The sequence below is a fragment of the Acipenser ruthenus genome, chromosome 1, assembly GCF_902713425.1.
Source record: "Acipenser ruthenus chromosome 1, fAciRut3.2 maternal haplotype, whole genome shotgun sequence".
In the NCBI taxonomy this organism is placed as follows: Eukaryota; Metazoa; Chordata; class Actinopteri; order Acipenseriformes; family Acipenseridae; genus Acipenser; species Acipenser ruthenus.
This window is the reverse complement of record NC_081189.1, coordinates 22,379,244-22,396,448: the sequence shown is the minus strand read 5'-3', so window position 1 is coordinate 22,396,448 and position 17,205 is coordinate 22,379,244. Positions and strand designations below refer to the sequence as shown.

The 17,205-nt window shown below is 36.0% G+C and overlaps 3 protein-coding genes across 3 annotated transcripts; 1 reads left to right on the top strand and 2 right to left on the bottom strand.

Annotated features, from left to right (window-relative positions):
• Positions 1 to 4,750: 4,750 nt before the first annotated feature.
• LOC117409618 (growth arrest and DNA damage-inducible protein GADD45 gamma-like) lies at positions 4,751 to 5,435 on the top strand. Its single transcript, XM_059022176.1, has 3 exons — positions 4,751 to 4,910; positions 5,027 to 5,207; positions 5,322 to 5,435. Exons 1-3 carry the CDS (start codon positions 4,768 to 4,770, stop codon positions 5,433 to 5,435), a joined length of 438 nt encoding a protein of 145 aa, XP_058878159.1. The 5' UTR covers positions 4,751 to 4,767.
• Positions 5,436 to 7,532: 2,097 nt separating this feature from the next.
• Positions 7,533 to 8,719, bottom strand: LOC117409629 (growth arrest and DNA damage-inducible protein GADD45 gamma-like). The gene is made up of 3 exons (XM_034015930.3): positions 8,570 to 8,719; positions 8,148 to 8,361; positions 7,533 to 8,039 (listed from the first exon to the last, which is right to left on the bottom strand). Exons 1-3 carry the CDS (start codon positions 8,668 to 8,670, stop codon positions 7,926 to 7,928), a joined length of 429 nt encoding a protein of 142 aa, XP_033871821.3. The 5' UTR covers positions 8,671 to 8,719; the 3' UTR covers positions 7,533 to 7,925.
• A 3,009-nt stretch (positions 8,720 to 11,728) lies between these two features.
• On the bottom strand, positions 11,729 to 13,155 carry LOC131736833 (growth arrest and DNA damage-inducible protein GADD45 gamma-like). Its single transcript, XM_059022170.1, has 3 exons — positions 12,806 to 13,155; positions 12,321 to 12,534; positions 11,729 to 12,216 (listed from the first exon to the last, which is right to left on the bottom strand). The coding sequence occupies exons 1-3, from the start codon at positions 12,904 to 12,906 to the stop codon at positions 12,103 to 12,105; spliced, it is 429 nt and encodes a 142-aa protein (XP_058878153.1). The 5' UTR covers positions 12,907 to 13,155; the 3' UTR covers positions 11,729 to 12,102.
• Positions 13,156 to 17,205: the final 4,050 nt, after the last annotated feature.

Here is a 17,205-nt window from a genome sequence, read left to right as displayed (position 1 = left end):
GAAGCTCCTCTAATGCTTTTGCAGAAGAGTGCTGCATTCTTGAACGTGTTCAATTGAATTGTATTAGTGATTAAAATGTTCCAAAAAAAGTGCTGCTCAAGTTGCATGCTTTTAGAAACACTAGTTTCCAGGTTTTATAGCCTGGAAACTGTTTACGTTACGACTGCCTTCCCCAATTAGCTATGTAAAACGTATGCTAATATTCATTGAGGCTCGTGTCAGGGTCGTGTCCCCCCCCCACCCCCCTTTGGGTGATGGGTGATGGGTGATGGGTGATGGGTGAGGCATTACAATGCCACCCGTCGATCCTTTTGTGATAGTTACTAGGCAGAATTAGTCATTACAAAAACATTTAAAATCTTCAAAGTATACGTTTAAGTAATATAACGGTTTAAATTTAAATGGTAAAAAATATATATTATTTACAACTAGATATTTTCTCTTTTTTATTTAAAAGACTACCATTCACGTCATCCGTGTTTTTTTTTCATTTAGAATTTTAAATTGCAAGTATGGGAATTTTAAAAATCCACATCATATTCACCAAAAGTTATCACTTTATTTGCAATAGTGAGGATTTAAAAAAAAGGGGTGGGGGTGGGGTGGTTCTACTGTTTATTTATTATTATTATTATTATTTATTTCTTAGCAGACGCCCTTATCCAGGGCGACTTACAATTGTTACAAGATATCACATTATACAGATATCACATTATTTTACATACAATTACCCATTTTTACAGTTGGGTTTTTTTTACTGGAGCAATCTAGGTAAAGTACCTTGCTCAAGGGTACAACAGCAGTGTCCCCCACTGGGGATTGAACCCACAACCCTCCGGTCAAGAGTCCAGAGCCCTAACCACTACTAGTTGCATTATTCTGATGAAAGAACATAGCCTTTTTACAGCTACTAATGGTAAATAGCTGGAACGTGCAGCAGATTGTGGGCTGCACACTACTTTGCGTTTGTAGAGTAGCCAAACAATGGTCAAACTTCGGCGTGTGCCATCTGGGAGATTTTCTGCATAGCAACATTGCTCCAGCTGCTTCTTGTTAAGGTAGAGGAGGGATGTCATTCATATTGTCTTATGCTATCTCCACCATCACACATGTCACTTTGCATGAATATCCACACCAATGCAAATCACGTGTCACACACGCACACACGCACACACACACACACAGTGTGTGTGTTTTCCTTTTTATAAGTAGTTTAAGAATTTGGTAGTACTCCACAACAATTGCACTAGTAAATGCCCTGGTATAAATACTGAGGCGATCGATAAAACAATGTTGACAAAAGTTTCAAACTAACAATCAATTTATTATTGGAATTATTTGCTTTAAGTAATTCATAGTTACAGATACACTTTTGTTTTCTATCAGCATGTTTGGTTTTCTTTTCAAAGCAGTGCATTTATACCATAGTAATACTACTGTACCATGTTACAGATTCTGAAGACACCCAGTGTAGAATACTATATGTACAACAACAATCTTGGATTTGCATATCATGCTATTCTGTTATTTTTCGACTGACTTGACATTATGTTGGCCTAATGGACAGTTGGTAAGTGAAGCAGATTGTGCAAAGCACACACTGCTTTGCATTTCTAAAGAGTAACCAAATAATGGCCAGACTTCAACATGTGGGCAAGACTAGGACAATAGAATATTTTTACTTTATTGAAAGTACTGCTCCACCTGCCACTTCATTTGGGCTTTTACGTTATGTACGCTGAAGATAACCGGCGGTGACGCTTGTGCAATCCTATCACTATGTCACAATTGTAATATTTAATTATTTAATTCCATAAGATTGTGTAGTGCAGATATTTAACAGTATAGGCTATGCAACCTAAAACGTGCATTTCACGTAACACATACGTCATATACAATGGTAAATAAACACAAGAGTTAGAGTCACATTTTAAAAGTCTTTACTTCAGTCTGTAACTCAGATAAGGGTATTTCTGCGTTAATGTTACAAACTGAGAAACAAGCAACTTCAGAGTGTGTTTTATTATTACTTTGTAATCCCTCGCCCATCAATTTAGTGAACTTCATTGTTTAATCTAGTTATTTGGTCGAATTTAAGAAATCATTAAATGTGATCGTTAATTACAGTAAATTTGAAAACATGCCTCATAGTGTCGAAGACCGGTATTGCAATATGGACAGTTTACAGCCCTTATTGTTATTTCCATCTAGAACGTGAAGCTAAATATTGCAAACTGTATGCCTGTAGAACACCCTAAATGTATTTTAGAAAGCTTTATTTGAATATTGCATCTGCAGACACGCGTTGGCACATTAAGCGTATCAAAAGAAAACACTCCACGCATTGTCTAGCACAATACGACCCCCAAAACGCTGTCACGTTTACATTGTCCTCAAAGCCAATCAGTGAAGGCAGCTTGCTTAAGGACGCCTGACTTTGAATCACACTTTTTTCCTTACAAGTTTTTTTTTTTTTTTTGTAATTTGTAATTGCTTGAATGGATCCCTGCTATCACACTCCCTGAGCGTTGAACTGAGACACGTCAGTTCCTGTTGGGGATGCTTCACCTTCGTTGAATTATCATCATGGAATACATGGGTGACATATCAAATTCCTGAAGTCTGAATGATCTTGTTGAGGAATCAGATGAGGAATCGGGAAGTCGCTGGAACAGGCGTGCTGAAGAGCCTTGCGATGCAGATGGACAGTTCATACCAAGGTGCCCTCACTTTCCAGATGGAGTGGGGGCTGGTATACCATGGAAAAGAGTGGAGAAGTACTCTTGTGTGGGGTCTGTGTGGAGACTTGTAAGGGAGGAAAAGCGGACTCATAAAGAGCACATATGAGTATGGGAAATTCTAAATGAATTTATTGTGATGAAATGAACATCTGTTGTGAAAAGTTTTGAAGTGAGACAGTAGTGAACATGAAGATGTATACCAAGCTTTTGATACACTGTCATTTTCTCTTGTAAGACTATCAAATGAATGAGAAACAAAGCATATTTCAAGAATATGAAAAATGTTGAAATTCTTTATTAAATACAAATATTTAAATCTTTTTGTCATGTGTTAAGAATTTTAGAGGTTTACAAATATTGAATTACACAGGAATCAGTGACATCACATTTTGTTCTTGAACAATCAATGATTTACCGTCGTTGTTATGATGGTGTTTTCATAGATTTATTGACATGTATGTGATGTAAATATAGGCACAGCGTAAATAATTGTGGATGCAAAATTAAAATTGCATTGCAGCCAGGCAATTATTTTGCACTGCGCCCTCCGTAAGCTTAAGAGCAGTGCGAATTACTCAACACACACAAACAATGAGCGCATCAGTCTATTTAGCAGACGCACTTGCACAGTTAGAGAACAGTTTCACTTATCCCGAGACTCCACACATATTCCAAACTCAAGAGTACTCCTCCACTCTTTTCCATGGTTCCGTGCCCTTCAGCACGCCTGTTCCAGCGACTTCCCGATTCCTCATCTGATTCCTCATCTGATTCCTCAACAGGATAATCCACAGACTTCAGAAATTTGATGGGTCACCCGTATATGTGTTGGAATGATGTTTACTGGAGGCACCAATCTGGCCAAACCTCCGGAAACCAAAGGACTTTGACATCTGTTTGCTTGGGAATACACATATTCAGTTCCGATGTTTTTGTAGGATTTCAAACTACTTTATTTTAGTTTGCAGAACACACCCTGTGTGAGTGCAGCAGACTGTGCTCGGCACATCGCTCTTTAGCATTTGCAAAGAATGGTCAAATAATGGGAAGACTGCGCCCAGTTTAGAGTACAAAAGAGAAGTTTTTCTTCATAGCACTACTGATCGTGTGCAACTGCCACTTGGGTGGATCTTTTCTTCAAGTTGGGGGATGGTGACGTGCTTGTACACTCTTTATAGATCCGTCTAGGACTGATACTTCAGAAGAGACTTTTAGACTACATGAGCATAAGTCTACAAGTATCCTGCTACTTAACATTTGCATATTAGGAAGCCTTCTTTATTTCTACTGAAACGTCCCCTTATACAACATAAAGAATGGTTTTGTAGTGTAAAGCAGTATTTATCAAGCCATTCGACATAGCTTATAACTTGTTTTTTGTGAGTCTAAAGTAAGGGTAACACAATTAAAATAACCACTAAAATGGGTTTATAATCTGTTCTATAATATTTATGTTTAATTCTTGTGCTACATCAGTCAGCACAAGATTGTACAAAAGAAAACGTTTAAATCATTGCAATCAATCAATCAATCAATCAATCAATCAATCAATCAATCTCTATTTTATATAGCATCTTTCATAGTGGACCACCATCACAAAGCACTTTACAAGATGCAGTAACAACAAGAAAATCCATAATACTTTAAATACAGAGAAATGCATAATACATGCTATACAGTAAAAAAAAAAAAAAAACCGCATACTACAATACAGTGAAATGCATAATACATGAAATAGTAGCAACAACACAGCAGCTAATAGCAGATATCAGACTTAAAGAGCATGGAAAGCAAGAGAGAACAGAATCGATCACCTACCTGCTTTACTTGGTCCTGCCACGAGCTGCCATAAACTATTATGTCCAATCTATTAGCATAGCCTTTATTTGCTTATCCAGTCACCAAAGGGACTTGCAGATGAGTGAATGTTTCAGGCTATAAATGCTCAGGCACCATTGCTACTAAGCTCATAGCCTGCAGCTTCAGGACTAGCTTGTAACTTCATGAAACAGAATTTGTTTTCACTATGACTCTTGAAGAAAGCATTGCAGAGAAAAGCATTGAGAGGATGCAGTGTGCTGGGAAAGCATTGGAAGAGCTTCTGGTCTCTGCACAAAGTCAGGAATGGCTGACAGTTGGAGTCTATGAGTCTGCCAAAGTCATGAATGTGTAAGTATTATTACATTTTGTTAGCAACAAACCATTTTAGACAGCAAATACAATTAATCTCTTTGTCGGATGGAAAAGTGTATACAACCCTAGCCTTGTGTTGTTTTTTAATGCAGCGATCTCAACTCTGTAGCATGCTGTGTTCTGGCAACTGATGAGGAGTATGAATGCGACATCGCACTGCAAATCCACTTCACCTTAATCCAGGTGTTCTGCTTTGATAAGCAACTGGCTGAGATTCTGGTCAATACTGATGAGTCTGGCAAACCTAAAGATGTGCATTGCATTCTCATCACGGTATGTGTCTTTTAAACATGATCTTATTATCAGTGTAAGGATACTTTACTTCATGTTTTATGTTATTTCTGCTACATGTATTAGTTAAATCATGTTTTTTTTTTATTTCATCAGAATCCAAGTGAAGATACGTTTGAAGACCCTGCTCTGGAAAAGCTGAGCTTGTTCTGTGAGGAGTGTCGCAGCTTCAGTGAATGGGTCCCTGCTATCACACTCCCTGAGCAGTAAACTGAGACACATCAACTCCTGTTGGGGATGCATAACCTTCGTTTAATTATCATCATGGAATACATGGGTGACCCATCAAATTCCTGAAGTCTGTGGATTATCCTGTTGAGGAATCAGATGAGGAATCGGGAAGTCACTGGAACAGGCGTGCTGAAGAGCCTTGCGATGCAGATGGACGGTTCATACCAAGGTGCCCTCACTTTCCAGACGGAGTGGAGGCTGGTAAACCTGAAAAGAGTGTACTTGAGTTTGAGGTCTGTGTGGACACTTTTCAGAGGCATAAAAGAAAAAGAGGGCTGTGGGAGAAGCCGCCCTGAAGTAACTAAGTTAAAAACAAGAACAAGAATAAAAATGTAGAACAAAATATCAATTATAAACTGATATACTGTTACTCTTGGCTGTGGGGACTGTCGAGAGACATGTCACAAAATCTGTTAGAAATTGTGAAATACAAGTAACAAACAAAAACTTATTTTTGAAAGTACTAATGTGCAAGATTTCTTTTTCATATAAAACCCATGAAAAAATAGAAATCGAGATAGTGTATTAAATTGATGTATTTTTATTTTGTCTGCTTGAAAAGCTTTTTATTAAAGTTTGTAATAAATTCTTTAAACATCTATTTGTGTCATATCTTGTGACATTTGCAAATATTCAGGTTAAAGGTTTATTTCAAAACAAAATATAAGCACCACCTTTTTTTAAAAGAGGCCAATATACCACACACACACCTGGGCTGTGCATCAGCCGTTCTATCTGCCCTGGAACAATACGCTTGTTGGAGATTCCCCAAATGCTTAGCAACAGCTCGAAGGTAAAAAGGTAAAATAAACTGGTGACCTTCTTAAATATACCAAATATCCAAAAATGAGATCAATGGTGATTAAGAACACACATTCAGAGAAGAAAAAGCAATCCTAGTTGTATCTAATACTGACAGCTCATTTTAGGAAACCCTTTTCCATTGTGTTACTGTTTAGCCAATACTAATCATACTAAAAACTGGTGAGATACTTGACTGTACTGACAAGAGAAAAATACTATGTTATATGATCCAAATATTGGGTATAGCTAGTTTGCATTTGTAAAGAGAAAACACAATAGCCAAAGGTCTCGCGGTGACACTGCGGATTAGACAATTGATTCATTTTCTTTACCAAAACGGCTCCAGCTGCCACTTGGATAGATTTTTGTTCAAGATGGGGGTGTGCTTTCTACAGTATTTTCTAGCTCCACATCTTACATTACATAGATAGTTGTGTTTATAGGTTATTATATAAAAACACATATAGCTGAAATGCAGATGCTTACACTCAAGAGGATTGTATGTATTGATACTCTATATAACTAAACAACTCAAGAGGATTGTATGTATTGATACTCTATATAACTAAACAATTCAAAATATCCCGTCACACCCACAGTCCAGAACGTGTCCTTTATCACGTTATCGTGTTTCAATCATAGAACAGATCACATCCACATAAACCTACTGGACTGGATTACTGATGCTCAGGAAGGAAATTGAATACACAACTGGGTCTATCACTTACACACACCTGAACTCTAATCAACTTTTGTGGATTTTCTTTTAGCACCAAAGTAAAAGTTCAAGACAATACACGTTTTGTGCACAGTTTAAGTGAAAATGAAACTGAAATTATATACATTCTCTCCAGTGTAAATATATTTGAATACAACATATACATGTTACATATTTGGTTAAAGTTTCTAGGCCTAATATCAGAAATATGCTAAACTTTTAAGTTTAAATATTACAGGCTAAAATATTTTAGAATTATAAATTGGATATGTTTAATGCGCACTTCTACAATCTACAATATTTTTACATTAATCTGTAATTTATTTGGAACATATACTATATTTTAGTCAAATATATTAATGTAAATGATGTATTCAAAAAGGTGTGTGATGTTACAAGATTAGACATAAAATGAACATATGCAAATGTGGACACTACAGGACACAAAGGTATGCATTAAATATTTATTGCAATTTACAGACACAGAAAGTCTCTTATACTGTATAACATATACATTAAGTAATTCAACATTGTATCATGACAGATAATTGTATTTGTTGTCTGTTCTCTTTTTACAGTAGTGCTGATAATTTTTTAAAGAGTTCACATGTTACTTTGTGTTCTCACATCTTCTCTGCATTCGTCCTATTTGACTTGTATTCCTCTGAGAGCTCTCCACACAGACCCCACTCAAGAGTAATCCTCCACTCTTTTCCATGGTATACCAGCCCCCAATCCATCTGGAAAGTGGGGGCACCTTGGTATGAACTGTCCATCTGCATCGCAAGGCTCTTCAGCACGCCTGTTCCAGCGACTTCCCGATTCCTCATCTGATTCCTCAACAGGATAATCCACAGACTTCAGGAATTTAACGGGTCACCCATGTATTCCATGATGATAATTAAACGAAGGTTACGCATCCCCAACAGGAGCTGACGTGTCCCAGTTCAACGCTCAGGAAGTGTGATAGCAGGGACCCATTCATTGAAGCTGCGACACTCCTCACAGAACAAGCTCAGCTTTTCCAGAGCAGGGTCGTCCAGCGTATCTTCACTTGGATTCTGTAACAAAAGGAGCACAGCATTAAGTGTTTGTTACATTAAAAAAACATACAACGTTACACATTATAATCCAATAACAAAATTAAAAAGGTTTAAAAAAATACATACCGTGACAAGAATGCAATGCACATCTTTAGGTTCGCCAAACTCATCAGTATTGCCCAGAATCTCAGCCAGTCGCTGGGTGTCATTCACTCTCACGATGTCGATGCCGTTATCAAAGCAGAACGCCTGGATTAAGGTGAAGTGGATCTGCAGGGCGATGTCGCCTTCATACTCCTCATCAGTTGCCAGAACACAGAAAGCCACGCAGTCTGGATCACTGCAAAAGAAAAAGCAATAGCAAGACGTTAGGATTATAATAGTCTATATGCCTGGTAGTAATATATATATATATATATATATATATATATATATATATATATATATATATATATATATATATATATATATATATATATATATATATATATATATATATATTAACATCTAAATGCAGTGTTAAACTAAGAAACAGAAGTGATACTTACACATTCATGACTTTTGCAGACTCGTAGACTCCAACAGTCAGACATTCCTGACTTTCAGCGGAGACCAGAAGCTCCTCCAATGCTTTCCCAGCACACTGCATTCTGAAGGTAATGGCTTATTTGTTTAATAATATTCAAAAAGCACTGAAGCCCAATGCAAAGTTTGTGTACATCACCTCAGTACTGGGCCCCTGCTTTATACTGTAGACTGAAAACTACTCCAGCCTCCGTGGGCGGGGTGTCCTATTGCACAATTTGTTGATTGGCTCTAGCAGAAAAAACATGTCTGAAGTCTACTTCTTTTGTTAACTTTATGGGACGTACTTGATACAGAACATGTAATCATTACAAAATACATGATAACGTTTTCAAATAAAAGTTTCCACTTGTAGCAAATATTGCATTGATATACAATCAACGTTTCTACATCAACTGTATGTCTCTATTATTACGTTACATCACATATATTGGAAAATGTATGCATAGATATAGATTGTCCTGTCGTCTGGCAGTTTGTAGGTTGCATAGCAATAAGATGGATGTGTGACAAGGATAATGGCTAGCTAGTTTGCATTTGTAAAGATAAAGGACAATAGTTAAAGTTCGGCGTGTGGCATCTGGGATCCGAACATTTTTTTTCAGCAGTTCTGCTCCACCTGTCACTTTTTTCTTGAAGTTGGGGGAAGATAACATTTGTACCATTATAGTAAGATCAATTAGTAGCCTGTTATTAAAATAAGCTCTCCACAGATTACCACACATTATATATATATATATATATATATATATATATATATATATATATATATATATATATATATATATATATATATATATATAACAACATGATAGCTTGGTGTAAGTAAAAAAGAAACCTGCTAACCACACTGGAAAAAGATACCTTTGTTCAATAGTGTGATGGCCAAATGAAAACACAAATCCTGATGACATTTTTAATTGTAGCCTAAGAGTATGACAAGTCAAATAATCTCAAATTGCATTTTAAGATATCTTGAAATATTTAGCGATATCTGTAAAGCTTTTCGAGCTATCTGACATTGAATTCCATATATCTTTAATTGTACAGCTTTTAAGATATCTAAAATTCATTTTGAGATCTGTAAATCAATTGCAGATATATGTAAATCAATTAAAGATATCTAAAAATGAATTAAAGATCTCTTAAACTGATTTACAGATGTCTTTAAATAATATGGAAACCATGTGGATTTTGCTAGCATGTTACACCGAACTGTCATTTAGAGATATTTTAAGATTAGGGTTTTAAAGATATCTCTAAATCATTTGAAGATATCTCTAAATTACTTCCTGTTCATTTAAAGATACCTCTAAATCATTTGAAGATATCTCAAAATAACTATATCTTTAAATATTCAGAGATATCGGGAAATTATTTATAGATATCTTAAAATATTTAGAAATATCTATAAATTAATTTGATATCTTTAAATGATCATTTGACTCGCCATATAAGAGATGTAAAATAAAAAAAATAAAAAATAAACATTTAAAGATATTCTATTCCGTGTCTTTTCCATAGCCAAGCCAGCCCTATACTATTGTATTGCAGTTTAAAAAAACAGATCCTCAAAAATAAGAAGGGGCATTCTTTTTGGTATAAAGCCCCAGATACTTGCAATCATAAAACACTTAACTTACTTGAGTTTGACCTCATGTATCTTCGGTGTAGTTCTGCCATCTAGTGGCCAGAATTATTAAAACCGCAATTAATGAATTCAGACCGCAAAAATGACTACAGACTCATCACATGCAAAATGCTACTGCTTTCAGATAGCATAAACATACGTCTTCCAAGAGGTATGTCTGGTTTATCTGCGTTATTCCACGTACCTCCTTAATATTACATTCCATTGACTGGGCTCCAAAAATGTAAAAAAATAAATATGACATATAGGCAGCTATTGATGACCTGAACATGTACACAGCGAAATGATCTTGCATGGACCTTTTCTGCACCGCACATGAAAGTTTATTCAATGGCTACGGTTCTCTAATCTTACACGTGAGCTTCTAGGTTTTTCTTATTTCGAGAAATAAACAAATACAGTTTAAGATTACGTTTGTTTAATAAGAAAAAATACAACGAAGTTGTGCAGCACATTTAAACATGTTTAGCGTTTATTTTAATTGTACACGTTTATTAAGAAGTGTTACCAAAATAAGAATTGCAGTATAAGTATATAAATGCTAACATCTGCTGTTGCGCGAGATTTGTGTTTAACTGTTAAACATTTGCTATGCAATATTATATATATATATATATATATATATATATATATATATATATATATATATATATATATATATATATATATATACACTGTATATCTACAGTATATATCTCCATTTAATGTATCTGGATTCATAAATGCGACCGATCTAAACACTATAAATACACGGTTATTGAGCCTATTGTATATAGCCTAGGGTTTATGCCATGTGAATTCCCAATATTTATATTTGTAATATTTAAGTAAGTTTATTTATATAGCGCCTTTCATGGTGCAGTATCACAAAGCGCTTTATAAGTAATTACAAACAATAATACAATTAATACTAAATTGGTTATATTTCTATCATTACCCAGTAAAACAAAAAGTTTAATAATTAAACGTATATTTTAATGCAACAGATTTTAAACACATAACAAAAACAATAACTTTAGATGCACAAAAAAAAACATTACAGTTGAATTCATATAATTACTAAAATTACATCTTGCTCGTTTGGTTGTTAGTAGCTTATTGATCCCAGAATCTCATCAAGCAGCTTCTTGAAGGATCGATACCAGGGTGTCAGCTTCAACAACATTATTGGGGAGTTGGTTCCAGACTCCCACAATTCTCTGTGTAAAAAAGTGCCTCCTATTTTCTGTTCTGAATGTCCCTTTATCTAACCACTCCCTAATCCATATGCATGCATTTCCTTGAATCCCTACTGCGTTCAGTTTGAGAAGTACTCTGTTATGCAGGCATGAACCTTTACAAACACAGACATGTGTCACAGATATGTGTTTAGAATATTAAATAGCAAATTAAAACTTTCACAAATATGTTATCTCTCCTGTAGCGTATACATCCAGCAATGTAACATTATATCATGACACGAGCACATCTGTTTTGTCAGTTCAGTTAATCAATTCGTTGTATTTACATCGTTTTTGTCAATGTAAGCAAAGAGTTCATAAACATTACTTTTGCAAAAGATTCATCCCTCTGACAAGTTTCCACGTAGAGCCCATAGAATGCTGTACTCCCCCACTCGTTTCCATGGTAACCCAAGCCCCCACTGCATATGGAAAGTGGGGGCATCTTGGCAACAATCGTCAGTGTCCCAAAGACCTTCAGCACGCCTGTGCGGGGCTGCGTGATTCCTCGTCTGATTCCTCAACAGGATAATCCACAGATGTCAGTAATTTGATGGGTCACCCATGTCTTTCATTCTATTAAACCATGTTTACGCATCTCCAATAGGGGTTGGTGTGTCTCAATTCAACACTCAGGAAGTGTGATAGCAGGTACCCATTCATTGAAGCTGTGACACTCCTCACAGAACAAACTCAGCTTTTCCAGAGCAGGATCTTCAAAAGTATCTGCACTTGGATTCTGTAACAAAGGGGGAAAATACTTAGCGCATGTTGCATAAAAACAAAAACACAATACATTATAATTTAATTACATAATTCAAATGGCCCCAAACATATACATACCGCGACGAGAATGCAATGCACATCTTTAGGTTCGCCAGACTCATCAGTATTGCCCAGAATCTCAGCCAGTCGCTGGGTGTCATTCACTCTCACGATGTCGATGCCGTTATCAAAGCAGAACGCCTGGATTAAGGTGAAGTGGATCTGCAGGGCAATGTCGCATTCATACTCCTCATCAGTGGCTAGAACACAGAAAGCCACGCAGTCTGGATAACTGTGTAAAATAAATTAATTAATTAATTAAAAAGAATTAGGAGTATATGCTATCGTGGTAGCCTGTTGGTATGTAATTTCTAAAACATACTGAGCGGCTCTAAAGTCAATTAAACTTGACGTGACTTTAAGTCAATGTTTTTTTATTGTGAGAAATACAAAAAAAACCCTGATAACTTTGATATGAGCTGAGGAAAACATTATTGAAAGCGTTACATTTATTATGACGCTAGAACAGGTGTGTGAAAATTGTAAACGGAATCAATACTTACACATTCATTAGTTTTGCAGACTCGTAGACCCCGACAGTAAGGCATTCCTGACTTTTAGCAGAAACCAGAAGCTCCTCCAATGCTTTCCCATGATAGTGCATCCTGAACTGAATGGCTCGTTTAAATTAGGATAATGCTCTGAGCACCAAAATCTAATGTAATTGTTGCGTAGGTCAGCACGCGTGCCTTAAACTTATAGCTTGAAAACTCCACACATCTGGGCGGGGTATCCAGAAGCCTTTGCTGATTGGCTTATCAGATAAAACCCCATGCTAATGTTTACAATCATTATCTATGTTTTCATTCTGCAAATGAGTTAATTACAACCGAATGCATGTAAAGTAAGGGACCTGTCTCGTAAACACTAACTGAAAGCTTGAGTTACAATAATCATTGCCAATTTATATGGTTTCATTCATTTTTGACAATGAATGCCTTTACCTTTAAAAAAGCGTTTTAATTAATAAGCAAATATATAGATTAATAAGAATAAACGCATTTTGCAATTTGCGCTGGTTGTGGTTTGCACATAATAATGCTATTAAAAATATTTGATTTATTTATTTAGATAGATAGATAGATAGATAGATAGATAGATAGATAGATAGATAGATATACATTAATTTGCTGCATGGTACACGCTAGTTTAGATTTGTAAAGATAAAGGGCAAAGTTCGACGTGTGGGATTTGGGTGTTTATTGTTCTTAAGAAGCCCGCTATACCTGCCACTTTTTAATGAAGTGAGTGTAGGCTGACATTTGTATTACTGTAGTCGGGCATTTTGTTGTGTTTAAATATGTCCGTTTTTTTTTTTTTTAATGACATCACAGAATAGAATACGGTAGGTTGGTAGCTCTAAACCATGTCTGTTGTTAGTAAAATTAGATACAGTATAATGGAGTTGGCTAATGGTATCAGTAGCTTAATTGTTTATTCAAACGTGTGACGCCACGGTGATAGAGAATTTGTGATGTAGCTAGACTACTCTAGAAAGACCTCAAAGAGACCATTGTTTTGGGTGATACGTATTGCATGTTTCACTTAATGTGATGACATTCAGTGGTAGAAAGTTTAATTGGCATCCGTTTTCTTTAAAGAAAAGTATTACAATTAAATTACTATTGTTTTGCCTCTTGAAGAGTGCAGCAGGTTATAATCAGTAAAGCAGATGTGATCGCCAACAGTTTCGATTCAATAAAGTGATTAGATTAAACTTCTGTCCACATCATGTCCACGCGCTTTAAGAAAAAAGTGAAAATAAAGACACACACAAATAATATTATAGTAGTGTGGAAAACATTTAACAAAAATATGGTGCGCTAAGAAAACTAATTATATAGTTTAAATGTCTGAAAAACACATACATTAAAAATAGCCACATATATTAGTATGTTAGATTAGTTTGCTGCAGGGGTGACCAATCACAGTCCTGATGGGCTCTTCCACTCCAGGTTTAACAGGTAAAACTATATTATTAACTACTTCAGGGTTTAATTGGTTCTATTAAACAATTTAGAAAAGGGTTGGAAGTTGGATCAAAGATCAGGACAGGAAAAGCCAAATTTGGGAGAAGGGTATTGCTGCAGAACGAAGGCTCCCACAGCCTTCACATGATAAGGGTGATAACTTTAGGTACTAAAACTAAGTTTATTTGATAACAATAACCTAGCCCTAAACCTATGGTTCGTGGGGTATTATGGTAACATCGTAGGGGTGTTGAGGATCAATGAAGTGCTACGTAAATTACGAGTTGTGCACGCAGCACTACCCTGTGTGAGCTATGCTGTGGGAGTCTTTGTTTGTTTGTAAGGGATAACACACGGCTGTGGTTGGGTTGGAGGCACGAAGTGAAACCGAGTGCCTTCATACTAACAAAGCCGTATGTTAATGCAACACAACCCACAAACCCTGGAGTGTGTTATCCCGCTTATAAAATGGACACAATAATACATAGAAAAACAAACTTTTTTTATACTACTTTTTAAACGAACAATTTTATTGTATATCCTTCCGCTGTGGTGAAAAAATAGTCCATCAGACACGGTTAAACTGGAGGTTTTCAACATTTCCAACAATAATAGAATACTATTTTATCCCAGCCGGGATCAAAATAATTAATTACCTCAAATGTCTGAAGCTAGTTAAAACGAGAGTACACGCAGCCGAGAACGTGCTAGACCCGGGGAAGGGCGACCTTTAGTTGCGGGCTTTGCAATGCGCTAGGCCGCGACGGGGGATAATATATATATACTGCCTTCTAGGCAAAATGATTGAGAAGGCACAATAGAGTAGTAATAAAAAAAACTATACTCAGGCTCTCAGTTTAATACGTTGTGTATTGATAATTTATTAATCAAACTGTAATTAGACAAAAAATAAGTTCCGTCGTGCATTAAGCTATATTTATGCACGATTTAAAACCCCTCAGCAGCCAACCAGCGTGCAGCATCAGTACATTCCATTTATAAGCAGTGATATACTCTTGAACTTTGGCTACCCCTGGTTCTGTGATTTGCTGTTTTGAGTGGCGTTATCTTCCTATACTACCAGCGGTATCCATAATTTTAAATAAACAAGTAATATTCCTATAATTGTCAATTTATACGGGCTTGCAATGCAAAACATAAACACCCATTCATATGATATTCAGTAAAACTAAAAAAAGAAACTCAGTTATGAAGTTATACATGAAAGACTGTGACAAAGACAATTCTAATAATACAATTAAATCATATACCATTATGTGGTACTTCTGGGACATTCACAAAGCTGATCAACACACCGTAGTCAGCTGGACCAGTTGTGCATTTTGCTAATCACATGATAACAATATACCTAGCACATAAAAAGATAGATCCCTGGCATAATTTAAAATGATTTAGTTTCTAAGCAACACAAGTCCTAAGAAATGTACAAAATAATCCAGTAGTCTTAATGAGTGGGTAGGTTGGACCGACCACACCAGCAAATGGCCCACAAACGGGCTCTAGTATGATGTTTCTTACACAAGCTGGCCAAAATATTAGAGAACATAAGTAAAGTTAGACGATTCCCCTACTAGTTTGCAATAAATACAAATTCATGTGGTCTTATCTTATCTGCAACTATTGAGCAACAATGATACAAAAGCAGAAGGATGTCAGCGACTTCACAGGGAGTCTGTCCAGTGGCTGCATTGCACAACATGTCCATCAAGATAACGTCAACATCTACAGGAAAACCACCACTGAAGAGCGCAACTCTCGTCTCACCCATCTTTGTCCCGTTATTTTTGAATAGATGTGTGTCTCAATACATTTTTTTTGTTGCAGTTTTTCCCTGATTTTGCACATGTATTTGAATGAAAGCGAATGTATTGATAACAAAAAAAACAAAGCAGAAAGCAGGATAGATTTAAAGACAGAGAGTAAACCCAGTAAATCTCAAAGGACATTCACGATAATTTCCTCATTTGTTTTTTTCCCTATTTTCCCATTTTTTTTGAGTGTTGATTCTTAAGAGGAAATTTGTATGTTTTTACTGCAAAGCATGTATTGCTTTTGAATGTTTTTTTTTTTTTTTTTTACTGCCATAAATCTTCTTAAGGATAAACTCTCTTATAACTTACTTGTTTTCAAATAAAAATGCATGCAGTTTTATTCCTGTTGAAGCATGGCATAGCTGGCAAAGATTGTTCAAATGCGTTACGTGTAGAATAACTGGCAGATCTGCCAAAATTAACCTTTTCTCTGCTCTTTTGTAATTTACTATGTAATACAGTGAATTAAATTGCACTGTGGCACCATTTGGCCCAGTGGCGTGTCATCTTAGTTGCTTTACCATCCTGGTTCCTTGCTGCTTTCTACTGAGCAAGAACAGGCCCAATTTGACACCACCGGCACAGGGTGGTTCCTGTTATCAGAATGGTTCAGAACACTTGTGTATTCTCAGATGTACGCTGTAACTAAATACATTTTAGGTTCTCCATGAAAAGGTGCCATTGTTTTATCAGTTATCTCCTCAACTGCTTGCAGAACTCATCTGATCGTAACTTTACAGAAAGCTAACAGGAGACTACAGATAAGAATTTATAAGTGTTTATTGCCTAGTCTTATCAAATGTACCAGGGGCTTGCAATCCAACCACAGAACCACTGTGTGGTAAATGCATAACACAACAGAAAGACATCCTTTGAGGGAATTAAAGTCTGCTTTTATGATCTCTCTGTTGATTGCTGACCATTCACAACATTATTAAAATTGAAAGCTACCACTCTCAAGGCAACCAAATCAAATGTGTGAAGATGTTAGGATTATCTATATCACTTTGTGACTTAATCAAGACTTACTTAAAAACTATTGTGGTGAAAATAAATGTGTATGGGTCCTCTAAAATCAGTTGGAGTAAGGGGTAGTAAAAG